The 24011-nt window shown below is 36.6% G+C and overlaps 2 protein-coding genes across 4 annotated transcripts; both read right to left on the bottom strand.

Annotated features, from left to right (window-relative positions):
* Positions 1 to 249: 249 nt before the first annotated feature.
* On the bottom strand, positions 250 to 4284 carry rpl11 (ribosomal protein L11). Its single transcript, XM_035944912.2, has 5 exons — positions 4115 to 4284; positions 3890 to 3996; positions 2915 to 3046; positions 2079 to 2189; positions 250 to 1280 (listed from the first exon to the last, which is right to left on the bottom strand). The coding sequence occupies exons 1-5, from the start codon at positions 4236 to 4238 to the stop codon at positions 1251 to 1253; spliced, it is 504 nt and encodes a 167-aa protein (XP_035800805.2). The 5' UTR covers positions 4239 to 4284; the 3' UTR covers positions 250 to 1250.
* Positions 4285 to 6073: 1789 nt separating this feature from the next.
* Positions 6074 to 23101, bottom strand: LOC111563935 (cyclic GMP-AMP synthase). Of its 3 annotated transcripts, XM_023263211.3 has the most exons (12): positions 22955 to 23011; positions 20921 to 21016; positions 20669 to 20744; positions 20330 to 20457; positions 15033 to 15152; positions 13397 to 13629; positions 12639 to 12861; positions 10843 to 10973; positions 9947 to 10091; positions 8921 to 9020; positions 8420 to 8542; positions 6074 to 7018 (listed from the first exon to the last, which is right to left on the bottom strand). In XM_023263211.3, exons 5-12 carry the CDS (start codon positions 15142 to 15144, stop codon positions 6640 to 6642), a joined length of 1446 nt encoding a protein of 481 aa, XP_023118979.2. In that variant the 5' UTR covers positions 15145 to 15152; positions 20330 to 20457; positions 20669 to 20744; positions 20921 to 21016; positions 22955 to 23011; the 3' UTR covers positions 6074 to 6639. The 3 variants fall into 3 exon arrangements, with proteins under 3 accessions (XP_023118979.2, XP_023118980.2, XP_023118981.2); XM_023263212.3 differs by lacking the exon at positions 20921 to 21016 and having other exon boundaries at positions 22955 to 23101; XM_023263213.3 differs by lacking the exons at positions 20669 to 20744; positions 20921 to 21016 and having other exon boundaries at positions 22955 to 23101.
* Positions 23102 to 24011: the final 910 nt, after the last annotated feature.

Genomic DNA, 24011 nt, shown 5'->3' with positions numbered 1-24011 from the left:
AAAAAATCTAAATGAAGTCACTCCATAAGTATTTACCCCCGTTTAACTCTGAAAATTCCTCCTCTGCTGACTTTTCAGCACCACACTACCCTCATGTGGTTAAAAAGTCACACAGCAAACAGCTGCAACATAAAACAGCAGCTTAAAAAAAGGCAAGAAATAATCTAAATTCATGACCTAAGCATCACAATTAATACAGTTTAATACCTTTAATTACAGTTGTGCTGCTAACAGAATGATGGAAACCAGTAAGGCTAAAAAAGACTTTATTTTTTTAAATTGGGTTACATCAATGCAGATTATTTCATGTTAATTACTGAGTTTTCATATTAATGGGAGTGTATTTCCAGCTGTATTTAAATATAATTTATCCTAATGTACCCAGTTAATCAATGTGACCTGGACAGCAACAAGCATGAAAAATTACATTATGTGAAATTTAGGAATTTCTGGACATCTAGTTTAAAGACATCGTCTCCCAACAATCGCTGCTGCATTGATGCATTTTATAATCAACAATGTTGTTTACAGGAGCCAATAAATAAATAATGCAGACATTTGTGAGTGGCATTTTCAGCTTTCTAAATGGGAAATTAGTAAAACTTTTGAATTTTCTCGAACCAGAAAGAACAACCTTATAAACCACGACCCCAACACCCAAGACAACCAGCAAGGACATCATTAGTATAAACTGTAGTAATGTATCGTACATAAGCACTTCTGCCTCTTATCAGATGTACACACAGTACTGTCCAGCTTCTATCTGCAGAAATGCTATATTTGGATGCACAAAACACAGACTAATGCTTTGTTACCGACTGGTTCTCCCATTTTCCTGAAGGAATTTATCTTTTTTAACATTTTGTACTGAACATGGTCAAATCGAGCGCGATGTCATTCCCTGATTCAACTTTCGAGGTACAAGTTGAAGCACTAATTTCAGAATCTCAGCCTGCTGTAAATATTGTATTTTTCTTCTAGAAGGAGAAAATATTTATATCTATGCACTGTGTGCATTGTGTGCTGCTCTTTTTTATTCTGCTCCATCTGCTGCTGTTACATTGTAAATTTCCCCGCTGTGGGATCAATAAAGGTTTAATCTATCTATCTATCTATCTATCAATCAATGTGAGACTTTCAGATGTTAGACAGTCAGCAGACGTGTTCACTGCAGTAACAACACGACACAAAAACACATTTTTTTCCCCCATTTTATTACTTTGTTATAAACAAGATCAAAAGGTGGTCCTTTACTTGCCAGGCAGGATGATACCATCATACTGAAACAGAGCACAAAAAGCAGAAAGACTGGGTTAAATTAAGGAACTAAAGCTCAACTTTGCTAGATCTCAAATATGATCCTGAAAGTTTCACATGAACGGACTGAACCAGGGATCCAAAAAACAAATAGAGAGGATAAATCATTTAGCCCATTAGTAACTCCAAGTCTATCAAAAAATGTCTTCGTCTGCTTTGATTAAACACGATTTTTAGCAAATTATCCACCAAATTTGAAAGAACACAACTGATTGACGATGAAACATAAATATGTCTTCTTCCAGGGAATGATTTAAGGTTTTTCCACCGCAGGAACTTGAGGCAACACAAATATTTAAATATTTGGCCCTTTCAGGCTTCCATAGCTGCCCAACAGCTTCAACCATGACGTTAACTCAGTTAGTGCAACAAAACCACTACAAATAGTGCATTCGGAGGATTTGTTTAATCTTCTATATTGTTGGTAAAGTCAGAGGAGACCGTTACTGAACAAGGACTTTGAGAGGGCAGAAAAACAGCAGTTCTTCTTGGGTTTAACAGATCATCACTGGTTTATCAGGGCTGCTCTGAAGTTTGGTTCCAGCGGTCTGAACATGTGAAAAGTCCCAGTCCATCCTTGTGGAAAATGACCTATTTTCATGGTTATTTTTAAGACATTCCTCTAAAACACGTCATTTCTCACATGATCAGGCTCAGAGCTGTTAAAGATTAATGTCACTGCCTTAGGAGCAGTTACTTTATCTGCAGTAACTTCTTTTCCTCAGTGAAAGTTTGAAAATCTCTAAACTTCTTGTACTCACTTTCTGCTGGAACCAGCGCATGGCCTCCTCCTTGCGAATGCGGTGTCTGAAACCGATGCGGCCTCTTTTCCGCTTCTTGTCGGCGATGCTGAAGCCGGGTCTGCCCAGAACCTGAACATGAAGGAAGAGAGAACTGCTTAGGAACACTTCAGCTAATCATAAAAACACAGTCAGGAAGGATAAATCTGTTTCTGTGATGCTGAAGCTGAGCTCTTTCATCACAGAATAAAAAACATACAAATAATAAAAAAAACGCAGCAACAAGCTAAAACAGCAAATTAAATTTAATGAGATCCTCGTTTAAACCGTATTCAATGAAACCAAATCCAAGAATCAGCTGTAAATTTAACAGAAGACATCACTAACACTTGTCCAACCACCAGGAGAAAGTATAAACACCGTTAAAAGCACTATGAAACGATTTCCTGTCCAACACCAACAGAACACACAAATGGAAACGTTCATTAGTCGAACTAATGAACTCTTAGAAGCAAAATTAACTGTACTTAAACCTTCTGATAAACTGCTCGATATAAAACCACTACTTAATAATCTTAACTAAACGCTGCAAACCGACAGGTTAGTGACACCTGTTAATTTAGTTGCAGCATTAGTCAAATAATGCAACATTCAATGACAAAAGTGGTCTGTTTAATTTGAAAAACACATTTTATTTCAACTGGAAAACGCATTTTTATCAAATGTGTCTCTCTGGATTGTATGACATTTCAGTAAAACCAGATATAGACACAAATCCTATGTACACAGAATTAATAACCGTGAGTCCATCAGCAGCCATCACAACCCTCCACATCAGGTGAGTCTGTGCTACTCACCACGTAGAAGTCCAGTCCGTAGATGCCGATGCTGGGGTCGTACTTGATGCCCAGATCGATGTGCTCCTGGATGCCGAAGCCGAAGTTTCCGGTATCAGAGAAGTTGTTCTTTCTCAACTCGTACTCACGCACCTGGAAGCAGAGAACCACCGGTTTACAGCAACGACTGGATTTAATTCCACCCAATCGTGAAACACAGGACAGGAAATGACGTTTTTTGCACATGTTCTTTGTTCATGTCAGAGAATTATGAAGCCATTAAATACAAAACAAAACAAATACTCATTTCCAGTTAAACTAAACAGCATGGAGGTTCACGTTTTTCCATTTGGAGACGTGCAGCTACAAAAACATAATTCTTCTGCACTGAAACCCCCTTTTGTTTTATTTAACTTGTATGCTTTGTATTATAATTGTCTACATTATAGTAACTGTAGATTTAAAGAAGGACAAATACACAAATAAAGGTTTACTACAGAATCACTTTCAGTCTTTCATGCCTTTTACTGTTATCCTTGAATATCCTGCTGAATCCTGTTCATCGTTTCAAAACTATAAACTAAGGTGCTTCGGTTCTCAACCTGAGGATCTGGACCCTTGAGGTGTCACAGGGTGGTGGGGGTCAAGATGATCAACAAAACAAAGAAGAAGAACAGTCTCTGCTCCAAAACAAACAACAAAAAATGCCTCCCATCTGATTTTCCTGATGCAGCTAATGTTTCTTTCAATTGTTAATTAAGATTATTGCCAACAAATAACCAAAGGATAAAGTTACCCGTCACGTCAGACAAGGAAAAAAAGACAAATTATGACTAATCTAACTTCAGGCCTCTCAACACTAATAGCATGAGATAATCTAAGAGGAAAATGTCACTATCTGGGATTAAAGTACTTCACAGAAAACTACAGCCTCTAATGAGTCTACAACAGGTCAAAAGAGGACAAAACCTGGTAAAGACAACATGACTGACTCACCTTGAGTCCTTTCTCCAGGATCTCCTCTGCTTTGGCTCCACGGACAGTGCAGTGGACAGCAATCTTTTCATTTCTACGGATACCGAAGGATCTCACAGTGTAGCGGGCTGCAAGGAGACGAAACACAAACTTAAAATCCAGCCCTGGGACAAGCCACCTGAAGTCCATTTCCTGGTTGTTACATCTGAGCCCATCTAACATTTCTGACAGGACACAGACACTGACCCTTGGAGAAGACGGGAGTCTGTCCGGTGAGCTGCTCCAGCACCTTGGCAGCTCTGGTCAGTCTGTCTCCGCTCTCACCCACACAGATGTTCAGGCAGAGCTTGCGGATGCGAAGCTCCCTCATGGGGTTCTCCTTCTTCTCACCCTGGTCCTGGAGGACACAAAGCAGAAGATTGGTTCATCATCACGTACATTTAACAGCTTAAAAACCAACAACAGCCACACAGACACCTGGAAAGAGCTCACACCTGGTCAACTACTGCTGCCATGTTGAGTTTACCTGCTAGCTTCCTGCTAACAGGTTAGCATGTGTAAGAAAGCTAGTTTAGGCAACCTAACAGCAAATCCGAGCTTCAATTTAACATTTACAGTTAGTTACTCTCTCTAAACCGCGGACAATGCCCTGCCCTGCCTCAGCATTAACTCCAGACAGACACGGACCAACACATGCCGGCCGGAGGACATGTCCGTACATATCTCCGCTGCTGCTGTTAGCTGTCAGAGCTCATACGTGTCCGGAAATTTAACAACCCCAGAACAACTTCAAAATACACAGAATACCAACAGACATGTGTAAGGCGTGTTTTTGCAGCACCGACATTACTGAAATCTCATTTTAATAACTGTAATTATACGACAGTAGCGTATTTTCCTACGGCTAGCATGTTAGCATCACTCGGTTTTCCACTTTAACAGTATTCTTTAACGTTTATTTATTAAATACGACTCTAGTTTGATTGTTCATAATGGAGTCTAACCATCTGAACACTAAACAGCCGTTAGTTTGAACCAACAGCTCGGATGATTGTGGATTTCAACTGTAACTTCGGATTTGATCGCCATCGTACGATGCGAGAAGCTACTCACCGCCATGTTGGATCACTAGAAGAGGACGTCCCGTTTCCGGCGAAAAGCTTTTATAGCTGCGTGTTTACCGCAAATACGGTCGACGTAAGACCGAGGGAACAACGCGAGGGTTCCGTGTTCTCAAAATATTGACGTTTAAAACATTAAAATTATTAAAATATATTTGTTTACCGGTAGAATAAATCTATCTGCAGTATTATGAGCCACTACAAACTAACTTTAAATAATTTATGCTGAAATATGAATTACTCAACTTGAATAACTTTATTAAAAAACGAATTTGAGTCAGTTAAATTTTGTTGTTGAACTTCAGTAATTTTAAAAAATCTAATAACTATTTTGAATACCATAATTAAAAAAAAAAAATTAGTAGCACATAGTTGGACATTATAGGCTCTTAACATTAACATTTAAGTGTGTCAGGCAAAATGTTCTTGTTCAAGATTCAAGATTCAAGACCTTTATTTATCACAAAGACAATTATACATAGTATAATGCACAGTGAAATGTATTGTGCACCTGCTCCAGACCGAAACAATAAGAATAATGTCTGTATATATAAAACTGTAGTCTGAACCTTCATATTTAAATTAATACAACAAATTTTGAAGTCAGTAATATTATCAATTTCCATCTTTATTCAATATTTCTAATTTTTATTTGCCCAAGAAAATCCTATTTTCAAACAAAAGTTATATACAGCTATAGATAAATATTAAGTTAGAATATATATATATATATATATATATATATATATATATATATATATATATATATATATATATATATATATATATATATATATATATATCTATATATATATATATATATATATAAAGCTGAATATCTTTTTGTTTTTTTGAGTTTTGGCTGGCCAAAACATGCAATTTGAAGATCTGTTCTGTGAAACTGTGATGTGAAAATTATCTGTTTTCTAAATAATTATTTTTGAAAGTATAAGTCTGAGTGATGCTAAGTTGAAAAACATCATTAGCTGTCAACCTATTTTTTTTTACTGTACATCCTTTTCTGCAACCATTTATTCTAAATGTTGCACCAGATATGAAACCACCAACAAAAGACAGTACAGAGTTAAATTAAGACTTTTATTTGATTATTCATGTTATAAGATCTCACCGTACACTGAAAAGTACTTCAATAAAACCCTCCACCAGTACCAAAATACTTTTTTTTTTTTTTTTTTTTTTTTTTAAAAAGGTCAAATTAAATTAACAGAGCAAAACTATTTAGAATAGAAGATTTTTACATGCGGGAATTTTATTGGTGATCTGAAATAAGTAATGAAAAAAAGAAAAAATGGGATCTAAATTTTTTAAAAAGAGGTTTAAAAGTTTCAGATTTTTTTCTTTCTTTAAAAGCTGCTCAATTAATAATTACTCATGTTGAAAAATTCATAAATACTTTGTACTGAAGGCAAACCATGATAAAAATTCTAAAATCAACGTGGAAAGCATTTTTAAAACAGTGAAATATAACTGTACTATTAATATCATTATTTGGGAATTAGAAGAAAATGAGATCCACAGCGATGGCTCAGTTCATATTTATGTCTCCTGCAGGGTGACTGAAATAAATATGACATTAAACTGTTTATTTCACCTTATTTATGTCTAACATCTTCTCTGTTTATTGTCATTTCACATTGATTGGATGAGAAATGAGAGACCAAACAAAACCATAGCAAACAGAAGGACCAGTTGAGTCATGACAGCAGAGCTCACAGCTGCAGACTGATCGTCATCCTCAGTGAAGACTTCAGCTGAGATGGTTTCTGGTCTCAGACGTGCAACAGGAAGTGGATGCTTCAGCAGCGGCAGACCTTCCCTCTGCTGCTCCTCCAGAGCGTTGACCAGGAACGCCAGCGCTCTGCGAGGGAAGATGGCCGGAGAGAAGAGGTTGCATTCAGGGACAAAGAAGTGAGGAAGGACGCCTCTGCGAGCGTGATCCTCCAGAGCCGAGACGAGCTGCAGGAAGCAGGAGGGAAGCAGCTCACAAGCCCACATGGAGTCCTCAAACCTGGCAGAGGAGAAGCCACAGGAAATATAAATGTGAATGAAGGACTGGAAGAGAAACATTTGTACATAGATTCATCTCTGTATGAGCAGGTAAGTTCACACTGTAAAAAAAAAGTACAGAAATTGTTATATTCTGGTTGCTGAGGTGCCAAAAAATACAGTAAAATAATTGAAAATGACAATTTATTGAAGTATGATATATAACGTACAAGATACATTTCATTTAGGAAACTAAATGTTTCTTAAATGAATGTAAATTTATAGAACCAATACTTCCTTTTTGTTAAGTGTCACTAACTGTGTAAAATTTGAATTTAACAGTTCAATTCTATTGAATAAAAGAAATATTTGTGAAATTCTGCTGACTTGCAAACGTATTTTAACAGCCTTTTTGTGAACAAAAAAATAGATTTTCCATAAAAAAACAAAAAAACAAAAATAGTTATCCTAAATTAAAGACTGGACATGTAAAGGCAAGCTCTGTTTCTGTAATATTATTGACATTTTTGTGTACTTCCAAAATTAGGGCGGGGAAAAAAAGTCATAAATAAAATCAAAGAAAAATTCAGTAAAATTACAGACTTTGAAAATTAAAATGTTATTATTATTATTAAATTAGCAAATATTTTGATGTAATATTATTACTAATATTATTGCAATGGTAAATACACTTAACAATTAATATTAATAATTTAGATTTTTGTATATTTTCAAAATTAGGACAAAAAAATCATAAAATAAAAAGAAAAATTCTGCAAAATTACAAACTTTAAAAATTAAATGTTATTATTATTATTATTATTATTATTATTATTATTATTATTATTATTATTATTATTATTATTATTTATTATCATTATCATTATTATTACTAAATTAGCAAATCTTTTAATGTAATCTTATTATTAATATTATTGTAATGATAAATATATGTAATAATTCATATTAAGTTTATTTTTGTATATTTCTAAAATTAGGCGAAAAAATCACAAAAAAAGACAATTTTGTAAAATTTCAGACTTTAAAAATTAAGTGTAATTATTATTATTATTATTATTATTATTATTATTATTATTATTATTATTATTATTATTATAATACTAAATTAGCAGATCTTTTAATTTAATATTATTATTAATATGAATGTAATGATAAATATACCTAATAATTAAAATGAATAATTATTAATTATAAAAATTTTAAAAAATGTAATGGTTATTTTCCAGTATTTTAGCATCAAAGTTGCTGGAATATTCCTTTTTTTTTGTTAATGTTATTTCAACATGTTGATTCATTCACTCAGGAATCAAACTGTCAAACCTTTGCTTACGTTTACAGCTGTATTAATTATCCCTGCTTCTACATCTACTACCATTCCAATAAAAAGGATTCTGAGGAGAACCTGGAAGACAGCGTGTGGAGGAAGACGGTCTTCCCGTGGTACGAGCACAGATCCTCCAGCTCTTTGGGAAAACGCTGTTTCAGACCCTCAATCAGAGATTTGAGGAGCTTTAAGCACTGCTTTCTGCAAGACAGGAGGTAAAATTAGTAGAAAAAGGCCCAGAGAAACGTTAATTATCCCAAATCTATATCACAAGAGTAGCTCCTATCAGTTTTAAATACCTAAAATACTTTTTAATTGTTGTGGAGTCTGGTGTACTTTGCTCTAAATGCTTTATAAATACTCATTAATAGTTTTTCTAAAATACATATTTATACATTTGGATGTGTATTTATAGAGATTCAACACACTGACAGCACAAACACAGGTCAATATCGAGATCAAACATGCTGATTAAGATTCTGTCTGACTGCCAGCAGACTCTATACGATTGAACTTGAACTATTAATGATAAAATGACCAGACTGAGTGTAAAAAGATGCAAAAAATAAAGAATCTCACCGGCAGCATTTGGTGGCATTGCTCTCACAGCAGGTTTTCTTGTTGCCGTGAGACGTGATCATTTTCTTCTCGATGTGAGAGAACGAAATCCTCCAACTCTCTGACGAGGAAACACAAAACAAAAAGTTCAATAATTCAAAGTTGTATCATCTCACAATAACTTTTATTTTGAAGTCAGACTGCAGGATATTAAATCTGATGTAACAACAAACACGCTAAGACATGTAGATTGAAAGTAGAGGCCTTAAAGAACAACCTAGGTGCATTTTATTTTGCTTTCTGACCATAGATTATGCTGCTGGGCTTCGTTTAGGACACCTTGGTGCCCTCTTGTGGACAGTTTTCTTATTAACTTTAATACTGAATATTGGTTTTCAACAAATAATCCTTATGCCAGGTCAGAAACACATCATTTTTTCAGTGCAAACCTGCATTAAACAGCAACAGAGAGCAGCTCCTGTTTCCTCCTTCATCATTATTAAGTCTCATGGATAGTTTATCATCATGTAGACCTGTGTTGTGTCAGTTCACACATTAATTTTTATTCTCCATAATTAATAAAACCATATGGTCTAAGCTTTAATATGTATTATAGGCTGATAAAAGAGTATTTGGTGTAACTTTTGCATGATTTATTCTCAAATAAATGAATTACTAAGGTAAAATCACACCATAAATTACCTTTTTAGGTTACTTTGATAATGCCAATAATGATCCTTTTTACTGGAGCTTTATCTTGTTATATGGCATGTTTAGGATCTTATTTAGTTTCATTTGTTTTCATTTTTTGTCTAACATTTGATTTTGTTCATAATGCAAATTGCTTTGCAACTTTATTTTGAAAAGGTGCTTTACAAATAAAGATAGCATTATTACTTCCTGTTTGTTTTTCAATTGTGACTATAAAATTCAGATTTAAACCATTAGCCGTTTTATGAATATTCTACTGAGGTGTATTCAGTCACACTCTGTATTAAAATGAATCTCAGACAGATTGAAGTCCTCCATGTTTGTAGTTCTTCTCACCTTTGGCATCTTCGCTGAGGTTTCGTCCTTTCAGCCTCTTTGGCACAAAGTAACACGGCAAACCTCGGATTTCTTGGCGAACCTTCTTTCCCAACCAGTTCTCAACATCTGGACCGTTGCGGACGGGAACCGGCCAGCCCTGAACCTGAAGACACACACCAGTTATAGCCAATGTTGACTCACAATAAATCAACTAGAACCACACTTCTGTTAATCTGATGTCATCGAACGTGTCGACTTCATGTCTAAATGCTGCTCACTATTCTGTAAAAAAACAGTCTGATACTAACAGAAAGACCTGCACAAATGATGCTTTATTTACAACTAAAATGACTCAAATAAGTTGCTTTTAGTGGAGCTGGAGGTCAGAAAAATCATCCAGAGTAACTTATCATCATAAAGAGATACCAAATACAACAGAATAAGTAGAAAACTAGAGGTCAGGCAGGCCTTTATGTCATTAATCATCTCTGTAGCTTCTTAATTTTGTTCCTGAGTGTGACAGAAAAGACACTCAATAATATAAAAGACTAGTTTTATTTCTATAAATCTCCTGATTGCACAACAGTTTTGTTCTTATTGATAAAATGAGCAGATTAAATGATACAGGAAGCGTTTGTTTTACTTCGTGCTTTTCTCTCTGAGCTGATTTTGCTAAATAAATCCTAAACAACAAACACTTTTAGATGTGTTCTGACCGGCTCACATCCATGGCTTGTGACATTTAGTTTAGCAATTTTAAGACACTATAAACCACTCTTTATGTAAACCTTACTTAAATTGTTTTATGTCTGTAATTTGGTAGTTTATGCTGCTTCCTATCTTGGCCTTGATCCTTGATCTCGATGAGCCTCGTCCTGGTTAAATAAATTATTAACTTCATTCTGAAAACGTACCTCCAGAGACGGAACCACGTCCACAGAGATCAGCTCATCGCTGTTCTTGTCAGTTCTGCACAGAGACAAAGTGACGGCAGGACAGTACGGATTCTTCCTGTTCACCTCCCAGCGACAGCATTCATCAGGGACTGCAAATCAGAAAAGATTCATTAAAAAACTTTATGGTTCAGGTTTTCGTGTGACGCTGCTGCAACTGAAACGGAGTAAGTGTCGTTGTGTTTCTTCAAATTTGTCAGATTTGGAGTTGAGTGGATTTAAAACAGGTTCAAAAAGAGCACTGACACATTATTTTTATTATTAAAAAGGTGATATTTAGTCTTTATTTTCGATTTTTATTTGACCTGTGGCCTGATGATAAAAATAAAGAGACTTATTGCCGTTCAAAATTCTCCAAAGCATCTCAAGGCTGTTCAGTCCGGCTATAAGTCTTTAAAGTCTCTTCTTATTCTACTGTTTTAGAATAACTAGCGCATCATTTTACTGTTTACTTCATAACATTGCTTATAGCAACATTTGTAGCACTCAGATCCTCAAATTTCTGCTTGACCATCTCGGATTTTCTTACATTTTTTTATAGCATAAAATATGGAAAACTATACATATATGTGTGAAATTTAAGCTTGATATTTAGATGAATATTTTAAATTATATAAAATATATTTTAATATCTCAGGAACTATTAAAGACAAAAGTCTGAAATTTCAGTTATTTCTCATCCTGTCATTGATGCTACTTGGATCAGACGATCTTTCAATGTATTTGTTTTTGATGTAGTTGTGTAATCAGTTAGAAAAGTTCAACAAAAGCTACTGTTGCAACCAAGTATTTCATATTAAAAGTTTTCTATATGTTCTGTTTTGTATTATTGTGACATGCAGCTATGTATGGTTCAGAAAATATCACATCATTGCAGCTGCTATTGACCGAATTTGAAAATGTTTTTCAAGTGGAAATTAAAAACCCAGGCACAAACTACACACAGATCAGAGGTGATCCTGAAAGCTTCAGTAAAAAGCAGCCAGACTTCTTTGTGCTTCTAGAAGACGCTGCATAACGATGCTCATATGGATCCTGCTGCTGTTTGATGTTGCAGGTATTTAACCCTCCTGTTGTCCTCATTTACAGGCACCAAAAAATAGTTTCCTTGTCTGAAAAAAATCCAAAAATTCAGCAAAAAATTCCCCAAAGTTCTGAAAATTTTCAAAACCTTCAGGAAGAAAATTCCAATAATTCCTTAAAAGTTTTATTTTAAAAAATCCCTCAAATTTGGCCAGAAAATTCTTGTAAATATTTTTTTAAAAAATGAGTAAAAATCTTCCAAAAAATGAGTAAAAATATATAAAGTGATTACATACATACCGGTAAAACTTCTGAAATTCGCTGGATTTTGGTAGATTTTTTTGTGAATGTTCTTAAGAAACATTTTTAACATTTCTTTTTTGTCCACAAAAAAAATGTTAAAAAATTTCCCATAAATGTTGAAAATGTGGAAATACTGTGAAAATATTTTTTTCCCCACATTTTCAAACTTTAAAATGGGTCAATTTTGACCCGCAGGACAACACGAGGGTTAATAAACTCAGAGGAAATAGTCCTAAACAACTGGAAGCAACACACTAAACTTCAGCTCCTGTTAACAAAAGCTGGATTCAGTCGTTACCTCAGAACTTCAGTTAAAAGCAACCGGACTTCTGAACCACACAGAAGTCTGGTTGCTTTTAACTGAAGCTCTAAGGGTCACCAAGGTCTAGAGAATCTACACAGACGAACAGATTCGAGGTGAAGCAAAAAACCTTTGTAGTTCTTGAGGAACTTGCGGACCAGGCGGTACGTCTCATTCAGGACTTTGCTGGACGACAGGGTTCGCTGGTTCTCCAGCAGAAAGGCCTGTATGTGGGTCCGTGTGGTCCGGATGAGGTCGATCCGGTAGAAGAGGCCGCCGTCCAGCTCCGTCATGGTGAGACGATTCGGCACCTGAAGCTTCAGCATCATGTCGAACTCGTCAGGGCTGTGGATCTGAAGCAGGACGACAGTTTTAACATGATGCATGATATAAAAGGGAGATCAAACATGGAAAGCAGGTGAAGCAAGAGGCTGGATGTCATAATTATAAGTAATTAATGAACTTACTGCTCTGATGTGTAACATGCTGCAGGTATATAATTAATAACTCAGAGGAAATATTCCTAAACAACTGGAAGCAACACACTAAACTCCTGTTAACAAAAGCTGCACTACGGTCATTATCTCAGTAATCTGATCTGTCACAATGTCTTCACCCAGAAATTAACCTTTTGTGCTGAAAATCCTTCCTTTTAAAGCTTGCTGGATGCTGCCCATCTGCTGCTACAGAAAGAATTCTTGCAGACACTCAGCTGTGTCCTTTAACAAGGTTTAGTTAAATTGATTATATAAATGTCTGTATATATTATTATATACTATATATTAAAATTGTATAGTAACTGCTTTATGTAATTTAAGACAAACAATATTTCTATTTTGAGCAACATCAGACCCAAAATGAGAGTAAAGCTGCCAAAGCTGAGCTCACCTTCACTTTCTCAAAGTAGCTGCCGGTGGTGAGGAAGTCTGCAGACTGGAATAACGGCTGATCAGTGCAGCTCCTCAGGAACCTCAGCAGGTTTTCACGGAAATCGTTGACGACCTCAGCAGCCCAGCGGCGGTCCGTCTGCCTGATCTTCAGGTCTTTGGCTTTGCGTTTGATCAAGCTGGCGAGTTCTGGGGAGATGGAGACTGACTGTTCGACCACTAGGGAGGATTCCTCTGTACAGCGACAAGGACCAGATTACTGTTAGACACTAGATGAATGTTAAATCCTCAAAGCAAGATCAGCATTTTTATACACAGCAGTAGTGAAAAGCAGATCCTTGATTTAACCCACTGAACCCACCCAAAACCCACAGGCAGGTCATTATGTTTTTTTGTTTTTTTTTTAAATCACAAAAATTACACAATTAATCAGTGCCAGATGCTGTCAAAACAAACCAAAAAAAAATCTGATTTTCAACTTTCTGATGGTCTTTGAACTCGTCATCAGGAAAATGAATTAAGTCTAAGTTTGATTCATTGTAACTGATGCTGTGGAGCTGGATCTCCATGGTAACTGATGCTGTGGAGTTAGATCTCCATGGTAACTGATGCTGTGGAGATAGATCTCCATGGTAACTGATGCTGTGGAGTTAGATCTCCATGGTAACTGATGCTGTGGAGATAGATCTCCATGGTAACTGATGCTGTGGAGATAGATCTCCATGGTAACTGATGCTGTGGAGCTGGATCTCCATGGTAACTGATGCTGTGGAGCTGGATCTCCATGGTAACTGATGCTGTGGAGCTGGATCTCCATGGTAACTGATGCTGTGGAGCTGGAACTCCATGGTAACTGATGCTGTGGAGCTGGATCTCCATGGTAACTGATGCTGTGGACTTAGATCTCCATGGTAACTGATGCTGTGGAGACAGATCTCCATGGTAACTGATGCTGTGGAGTTAGATCTCCATGGTAACTGATGCTGTGGAGATAGATCTCCATGGTAACTGATGTTGTGGAGCTGGATCTCCATGGTAACTGATGCTGTGGAGTTAGATCTCCATGGTAACTGATGCTGTGGAGATAGATCTCCATGGTAACTGATGCTGTGGAGTTAGATCTCCATGGTAACTGATGCTGTGGAGATAGATCTCCATGGTAACTGATGCTGTGGAGCTGGATCTCCATGGTAACTGATGCTGTGGAGCTGGATCTCCATGGTAACTGATGCTGTGGAGCTGGATCTCCATGGTAACTGATGCTATGGGGCTAACCTGGTCCAGGTTCTGTTCAGAGTTTAGATTTTAATCGGCTGTTAGAAGCGCCTCCCTTTAATTTCCCGATGATTCTCTCTGAATGATTCAGATTCTTAGCTGAGGGAAAATGTTTTATCTGTAAACCTGTTGATCTGTATGTTACAAACATGTGCTACATGTATTCAGCTGGTGATGCAGAACCACTCAAACTGTGTCCTACTGCACAGAAGACATTTCTGAGTTCTCTCTTCTTCTTCATGGATGTTCTGTTTCCATAGAGGTAAAGGAGTTTATATTTCAGTGAAAAATGAGGCCACAGTGATTAAAAACGCTCAGAAACTACTCAGAGTTCAAAGCATTAACCCCTGAATGTTTGTCACCTGATGGTTGCTGCTTCACTTTCTGCCGTTGTCTCGCCGGTGTGAGACGTGGAGGACTCGACTTCCCTCTGGTTTCATCTTTACGTGGCGTCAAACCGTCCTGTACCACCATAATTCAGCCTTTAACAGACAGATCAGAGAAGTGTGATGGAGTGAGATAATTTTCTAACAGCCACATTTTTCCCTCTTAAATCATCAACTGCCTTCTGCTCGACCATCTCTGATATGCTTGAAACTTATTTATCATAAACTATGAATATTGAAAATGGTATCTATGAAATTTTACATTGAAATGTCAAATATTTCCTGAGATTTTCTTTTTTAAATTGCCCATCTATCTACTTTGAGCAAATTGAATTTTGAGGCTGTTTAAACAACAATATCTCAGGAACTTTTAAAGACAAAAAGCTGAAATTTTCACCTTTATTTCTCATCATCTGCAACATTGGACAACTAGATCAAATAATCTTTGATTATGGGTGAGTTGAAATGTGAAAAAAATTGAAGCTGTCATGAAAAATTCCATCTTTGAGCTCATAATAACAGAAAAACTATTAATGCAGATGTCAACAAGTGATATTTTCTGAACCACGTATAGTCACACTAATATAGAAAAACATATAGAAAACTTTAAATATGAAATATAAAATAGAAACAGTTTTTTCTTGAACTATCCTACCTGATTGCACAGGTATGACAAGTTGTAGCCCAAAATCAAACATATTGGAAGATGGTTTGATCCAAGTAGAATCAATGACATGATGAGAAATAACAGTGAAAAGTTCAGACTTTTATGTTTAATAGTTGCTGAGATATTGTTGTTCAAATAACCTCAAGTTTTTAATGCGTGAAAATGTGATGAAAGTGGGTAAAAGTGTAAAAAGTATTTGATATATGAAGCTGAAGTTTCACTGATATCTTTCTAAATATTATATAAAATCAGAGATGGTAAATGGAAAGTTGAGGATCTACAAGTGCTGCTACACACAATGTTATTAATCATATAACACAGTAAGTTATGCACTAGTTCTACTAAAACAACAGACTAGAATAAGAGGAGACAGTCAGAGGCTGCGGTACACTGTAAGGTAATAATATTCATTCACTACTCATCCAAACTGCTGCTTCAAGAAGGACTGATGTTAAAATCACTCACACAAAGTCTGGAACAAATCACAAGAAAGAAAACAGATGTAGATGGATGAAGAGAAGACAAAAAACTGTGCAATTATACAAGTATAACCCGTCATATATAGTCAATAAATACTAGATTTTATTGCAAACAACCTGATCAGCTGCAGGTTTGTGTTTCATGATTCAACATCAAATCATCGGAGCAGCACTTCAGTTTTATGACGTCTCATAACATCCAGCCTCAGCTTTTCTGCCAGTGACTCATCTAAGCGGAAAGATATTCTTTATTACAGCAGCACTCATTATGCTGCACATTTAAGGGATTATTACACAAGTTCCGGTTCAAAGACACCTGATCTGACCTTTTATTACCGGAACACCTCCCTCTACAATTATACAGTTGAAGGGTTTTGAAGCAGAATGGTCTAACTCATTTTCTGTAGTTTTTCAGAAAAATGGGTTCAAAGTTTTATCTTTTTTAACCCTTAGATGAATGAGGGATTGGACCCTACACTCTTCCATAAGTGGATCAAAAATGACCCATATAAGAATCAATGTGTTTTTTTTTGCCATTTTTTGTTATTTTGGTTCAGGATTCAGATTGTTTGCAGGATATTTTTGTCCACACAAGAATGATTTCATGTTTGAAATATATTTTTCACTACATAACAGATTTTGAACATTTTGATAGTTAAAAAGGAAGAATATTACACAGAACAGCAATAGAAGAATGTCAGCATCCATGTTGTTGATATTTTTCAACTCTTTTCTTCCAGCTGTTGCTGCTCTCTGGCTCTCCAAGTTTGTGCATCACAAACTTGTATGATATTATCAGTAACAAAGAGCTTGGGGTAGAAATACAAATATTACCATTTCTTTAAAAGTATAAAAAGTAACTTAAATATTTAAATGGAATTATATCGAAAACATGTTTTTTGAGGAATAGCTAGAATATGAAATGCTAAAAATTTTTCATTACAAAGATATTGCGAGTAAACAACCTCACCGGGTTATTTTTGACCCACTTATGCATCTAAGGGTTAAGAATGGTCTAACATTGGAAGCGTCGCTGTAACGCTATAATTGGGTTATGAGTTAGATCACTTTGCCACTAAAATCTAGACTAGAAAATGTTATAGAAATTATACAAAACTCAGTTTGTGTTTTTTCTAGGTTAGACCACTCTGCTTCTAACCCCTTCAATTTCATTTAGAAGACGAATTTATCCAAAGTGACATATATCTGAGAGTAAATGCAACACAAGCAAGGACCTATTCAGGAGAAAACAACCTGGATAAGAGTCGTACAACAAGTTCATGTGTGACACACCCACTTTCACATTCAATTTGTCTTACAAGCACCTAAACAGGCCCATATCTGCACTATGAGGGACCATTTTCAAAATGGCCACCATTTCCCATATGTTCTCACACGGCTTCATCTTTTACAGCAGTTTGCTTGGCTATGGTGCCAAAATACATGGAATTTATCACATGGAGTTCAAACTTGCACGTTCCAACATGATCTTCTACTCCTTAATAGTATGTTTCAATAAAAGACTCTTGGTTGGCATCCAGACAGTCGTGGTCAGGGCCAATGACGTGTACGTTATCATCGCTGCCCATAAATTCTTACAGTTGCAACAACTTGGGCTTTAGGAAATGGGTTGAGCTTGTGGCCAATCTGAAGTGGATCCCCGTCCATTTACGTGTTCTGTATGTTCTAATCTGACCAGAACCTGTTCATATAAAACTGGAAAACATGGCCAGATGGTTGGGTGCAGCTTCAGCAGAAGTCACTATATTCTACAATTTCATTTAAAAGACACTTTTATCCAAAGCGACATACATCTGAGAGTAGATACAACACAAGCAAGGATCTAGTCAGGAGAAAACAACCCGGATAAGAGCCACCAAACAAAGTCAAAGTTCCAGTGTGACACACCCACTTTCACTGTTGGACTTCCTGGACCATAAAGTTTCATACACTACAAAGATTACGATGCAACCGATTTCATCACTCTTCCTTCCTCCTAGTGTGTATATTCGAGGTAGGAAACAGCAGCGTTTCTTTGCTCTATATTCCTCCAGAAGCCTCATCGTCTCCTCATGGTGCATCCAGGGAAACAGTTTCTAGAATGCAGGAGGAGAGAAAATGCACAGAAGCCCCACTGGTTTATCTAATTCCTCTGTTTAGAGTCTCCTTGTCTCCTCCGTCTTCCTGCATGTGACCCTGAAATTGAACTCATCTTAAAGAACGTCTAATTTGCTGAAATGCAGAAGAGGTTTTCTGGGGGAACTGTGAGTGAAGATGCACAGGTGGATCCTTTCAGAGACTTTTAGCAGCAGTGATGTATAAAAGAGTCATTAACGTGTTGCTGTTCTGTACTCGTGGTAAATGAAACAATAAGAATGAACGACATCAGTGCATTCTTCTCTCAATTCAAAGTAAATATACGAACTGCCATGAACAACGCTCGTCTCATTTTCTAGTCTTTACATAATCATGTCTGAGACATGAGCAGAGGAAGTGAAGCAGCAGCTATTTAACCGAAAAAGACATTTTTACCTCAGAGCTGCTGTTTTTGAGCGACATCAGTTAACTATGACATGTGACACATCTGTCCACATTAAACTTTATGTCTGAATTTAATACAGATTCAGGTTGAACAGGTGTATGTGGTAAAGCGACTGCTGAGTGTTAAATATCCTGGATTAATGCATATTAAAAGAATGAATTTAAACATCAAAACATGCTGACTTCATATTATAATAATGGATTAGATTTACATAGCACTTTTCTATTAAGGCATAATCAAAGCGTGTACAATGGATCCATTATTCATTCACTCACACATTCTCACTCTGATGGTGGTAAACTACATTTGTAGCGACAGCTGACACCACCAACATTCATACACCAGTGTGAGTAGCAGCACTGGAGGCAAGGTGGGTAAAGTGTCTTGCCCAAGGACACAACAGCACATGACTAGGACAGAGCGGGAATCAAACCGCTGACCCTTCGACCATTGGACGACCCGCTCTACCACCTCAGCCACAGCTGCCCCATATTGAAAGAATGTGTTAATCTCACACGGGACAAAGAAAGATTTTGTCTTTCTTTAGACTCTACAAGTCAAACCTTTTGTTTTTGGATGATGTTAAGTGAAATTAAGTGCTTTTTCCTCTGTTGTACTGCAGCAATTTCCCCAAAAACAACTGCCAAATGGATTTAATCTGAAATATTGAATGAATTTAAGGTCAAGACTCTGTTTGATAAAGAGACAAACTTAAGGATATCCTTAGATTTTGGGAGACGTGCAGAAATAATACAAATTTCCCTATTATATCGCTTTTCCCCCCAACATTAACAGTTACAACGCTTAAGACACAGTGACCCTACTTTATAAAGTGATTTAATCAAGTTTTCCGACAGCAGAGCTCCATTTTAAGACGACAATAACATGCTTTACAGGTTTTATTTTGACATATTCTGCTGCTGCTGCCTTTCACACATCTGCATTCACCATCTCTCAGCTTAATCTTAACTTCTAACTTGATCAGAGGCACAGATAATTAAGGAGTCATAGATCAATAACATACAAATACACCTAAAAATAAAGGCCTTCTCTGATGTTTTTTTTTCACGTAGTATAAATACAAACATGTATCTTCTTGCTTTAAGCAGCAGCATCTGAGCCAATGTGGGCGTGTAAAGAGATTTAAAGGGACAGTTTTTCATGGCATGAGCGTAAATCCTTTTTACAAATATTTACCCCCATCAGGGCAACACCTGACAGGTAAAGATCAAGAAAAGGAAATTGTATGTCTATCTTTTTTTTTAACCTCAAGAAATCATAATATAGCTTTCACTGTGTACAAAATTTATATAAAAAAAACAGCACCAAGTAGTCAGAAAATCACCAAATTCTTTGTATGTATCAAGCGGTTCATCAGACAACTACCAATCAGCAGAAACCAGTTTAGTTTCCAACTCATACCAGTGTAAAAAACAAAGAAATCATTATAGAGGAAACCACTGCATTCAGTATCAAACTGTAAGAAAAATACTGAGATTCAGATCTCATTATGCGTTTGACAGTTTCTGGTGTTAGATAAATTTTAATTTGTCAATCAAAACAACATAACAGCAGTTTGACTCACCTGAGAACGGCGGTGCTGAGTTGTGTTGCTGCAGTCTCTCTGGCTTCACACCGAGTTTGTTTTCAGTTTCGGTTTTCATGAAACATCCGTGGAGTAAATCCTCCCTCTTCTTCCTCCTCCTCTTCACTCTGTAGATTCATTTAACAGTAAGACATGGTGTCAGGTTCACTTACGCAACGAAACATCGGTATGTTGTTGTGTCGTGTTATAAACGGACACACCTTCTAATCTCTTCATAGTTTACAGCTCATCCTGAACAACTCAGTAACTTGCGATTTATTAGGGGGGGGTAATTTAAGTAAGGAATGAATCCAGTGTACGTGTTGGGATGTTTCAAACCTCCATTTTTGTGGTCTATTTGAAGCAGTTCGATCCAGATGTCCTACAGTTCTTTCTGGGGAATCGAGAGGCGATCCTGGGCCAGATGAGATATATAATCAATACATCAATACATCACTTCTGGCTGGCAGAGAGCTCTCAGCTCTCTCTGCCTTATAGCATCAGTTAGGATTTATTATTTTTTATAAAGGTACTGCATAACATTGATACGAATACCATTTACTGTGCAGCTAATGCATGAGCTGTGCTGACCTGAACAGAGGGACAGACGAAGCACCAGTCTCAGGCTCTCAGGATCATTGACAGGTCAAGCTGGAGAGTTATAGCTGCTTACATACACACTGAAACCTACCAACACATGATAACAGCTAATCTCACTGAACCTGGTTTTCCAAAGTGATTTAAGTCTGGTGATCACAGCAGTCCTTCCTGTGAGATACCAGCAGTAACTGCATCACAGCTAACAAAGGAGAAGAACTGACAGGTATAGAGCAGGAAGTGTTAGCAAGACGGGTTCTTTTCACAGGGTGCAGCTACTGTTAATTAAATGAATCGTGTGCCAAGAGATATGGAGATATCTGTGCACCAACCACAGGGAGAACTGAGTCTAAAGCACGCTTCATCCCCACCTTGTAGCCATTCCCATTTCATTATCTGAATAATATGTATATGTCCTATAGCCAATCACACTGCAGCATATACAATAAAATGTTCTGTTCATATCAGATTTTATCCTTTTCTGGGAGGTTGTTCCAAACAGAAAAGGTCCTTGATCAGGATTTTTTGAGACATTGATATTAGAAAATAAACAGCTTAATTTGAGAGAAATGGTTTGTCTTCTATCTATCTCAAATAACGAACACACGATCTCACACATTGGTTTCTGTTTTTGTAATTTGAAATTGCACACTATTTGCATGAGACATAAAACACTTTAGTTCAATTAAATTTTATTTATATAGCATCAGTTACATATGGACCCCCAGAGCAAGCCCTAAGGCGACAGTGGCAAGAAAAAACTGTGACAACAACCACAGATCAGATGCATCCAGCTCTGGGACCAGGGACACTCGGAGAAGGACACAGAAAGAAACAGAGTGAATGTAATGCAATAATGGTATATGTAGTAAATACATAGGTAGTTAGAGAAGGGCTCAGTGCATCAAGAGAGGTTCCCCAGCAGCCTAGGCCTATAGCAGCATAACTAGGGGCAAACTAAAGGGATGTTGAAGAAGTCAGTTGTGCGCCGTACATGCAGACTCCAGCTGAACCCCTCAGGGTCACCCACGTCAGCCCTAACTAGAAGATTTGACAAAAAGGAAGGTTTTAAGCCTGGTCTTAAACAGGGTGGTCTTTAACACTTGTACATTCTTTAAGTAGGACATTTTGCATTTGATATTCTTCTTGTTGTTTATTTTTATTTACTGTACATTTTTGCTTATTTATCTGTATTTATGGTGGTGGGAACTGTACTCTTTCTCCTGCAGCAACCAAATTTCCCCTTGGAGATTAATAAAGTATTTCTATTCTATTCTTTGAGTCTTTATCAAAGAGTCTCAACCTTAAATTCATTCAATATTTCAGATTAAACCCATTTGGCAGTTGTTTTTGTGGATATTGTTGTATTAAAACAGAGGAACAGAGGAGCAATCATTTAAGTTCACTTTAAATCATCCAAAAATAAAAGGTTTGACTTGTAGACTCTTTACAAGTACATTTGCACAAAAAATCTTTTTTATTCTGTGTGAGATTAACACATTTTTTTCTATATGAAGTCAGCATGCTTTGATGCTTAAGTTCATTCTGATAAATATCCTGGATCATTACTTTGATCATATTCTGGGAGTTTATTTTTCCAATCCACACTGCAGGAATAAGTACTACAACATGTGAATCAGTTGTTAAACAATGTTAACGATTAGAGAGTAGATTTCTCCAGTTTAACGTCAGAGACTCAGCAGATATTCAGGACTACTGACAACACAGAACCTTAACCTCACTTCAGCTGTTTACATGAAACTTAACACAATCATCGTTAGCTTAATGCTACGTTAGCTTAATGCTACGTTACCTTTGATCAGGCTGCGACTGAGCAGCTAGCTTAGTTAGCATCGCTGATTCACATTAAAGCTAATATTTACTGGATGCTAACTCTCTTTTCTGGTCAACAGACAGAAATAAACTCCGTCGACACCTGGAGTGCACCGTACAAATTATATCTGACACTACAGGTGTATATAAAGTGCATTAAAACCGGCACCAATAAGAAAATAAACATTAACTTACTGAACTGTCAGAGTCCTTTCAGTGTCTGCTGTCAGAATCAGCCGAAGCGCTACAGTCACATCACTCCACTTTAGCCATGCTAGGAGCTGAGGTCAGGCTGGAATCCTGTGGTCAGGTAAGACTACCCACCTGGACAGAAAGCTCCGCCCAGAGCCATTTGATTGACAGCTCAGTCCACCAATTAAAAGCAAAGGCTTTTGTCATTGCTTTTACTTGGTGGACTGAAGAAAAAGCAATGAAAAAAATGGAAAAATAAAGCAAAAAAAAAAAAAGAGAAAAGGGAAAAGCAAATAGAAAATTTTCCTTTTTATTTATTTATTTATTCTTTTATTTATTCCTCTTTATATTTACACATGTATTTTCTTATTTATTTTTTTGTTTATTTCTCTTTATATTTACACATTTATTTCGTTATTTATTTATTTATATTTTGGCACTCCTGTGACGCCATACTCATGAAGTTAATGATTCATCTGCATTATTCCAGAGAATCTACATATTCTGTTAAATCTTTAATGATGGCATAAATCCTAACATTTACTAAGTTTACATTTTACCTGAGGAAAACTGGTTTTACAGACATTTTCATAAATATCTGAGCCTGGTTTTTCACATTTGTAAAAGCTTTATTACCACTAAATTGGGGCCTTTCTGTAAGTTGGAAACTCTGGATATTAACAGTAATATTGTGTGCTGCAGTAGTAAGGACAATACATTTTAACAGTAGGTGGCGGTTTTAACTCAGTAAAATCAGTGAGCAGTTCCTTCCACCACACCCGTCCCTCACTCACACTGAAACACTGCCAACATGTCTGCCCATTACCACCAACACAGTGTTATCATCTGTGAAAACACAAACAAACAAACAAAAACACTTAGACTGACATCGGCGGCCTCCTTCTCAAACTTCTCGATGGTTCTCTTGTCGATTCCTCCGCACTTGTAGATCAGGTGGCCGGTGGTGGTGGACTTGCCGGAGTCGACATGGCCGATGACCACGATGTTAATGTGGGTCTTTTCCTTTCCCATTTCGACTTACTGGTCATAAACAACATTT

Source organism: Amphiprion ocellaris, chromosome 15, assembly GCF_022539595.1.
Source record: "Amphiprion ocellaris isolate individual 3 ecotype Okinawa chromosome 15, ASM2253959v1, whole genome shotgun sequence".
NCBI lineage: Eukaryota > Metazoa > Chordata > Actinopteri > Pomacentridae > Amphiprion > Amphiprion ocellaris.
The sequence above is the reverse complement of the archived record's forward strand: the minus strand, read 5'-3'. Positions and strand labels throughout refer to the sequence as shown.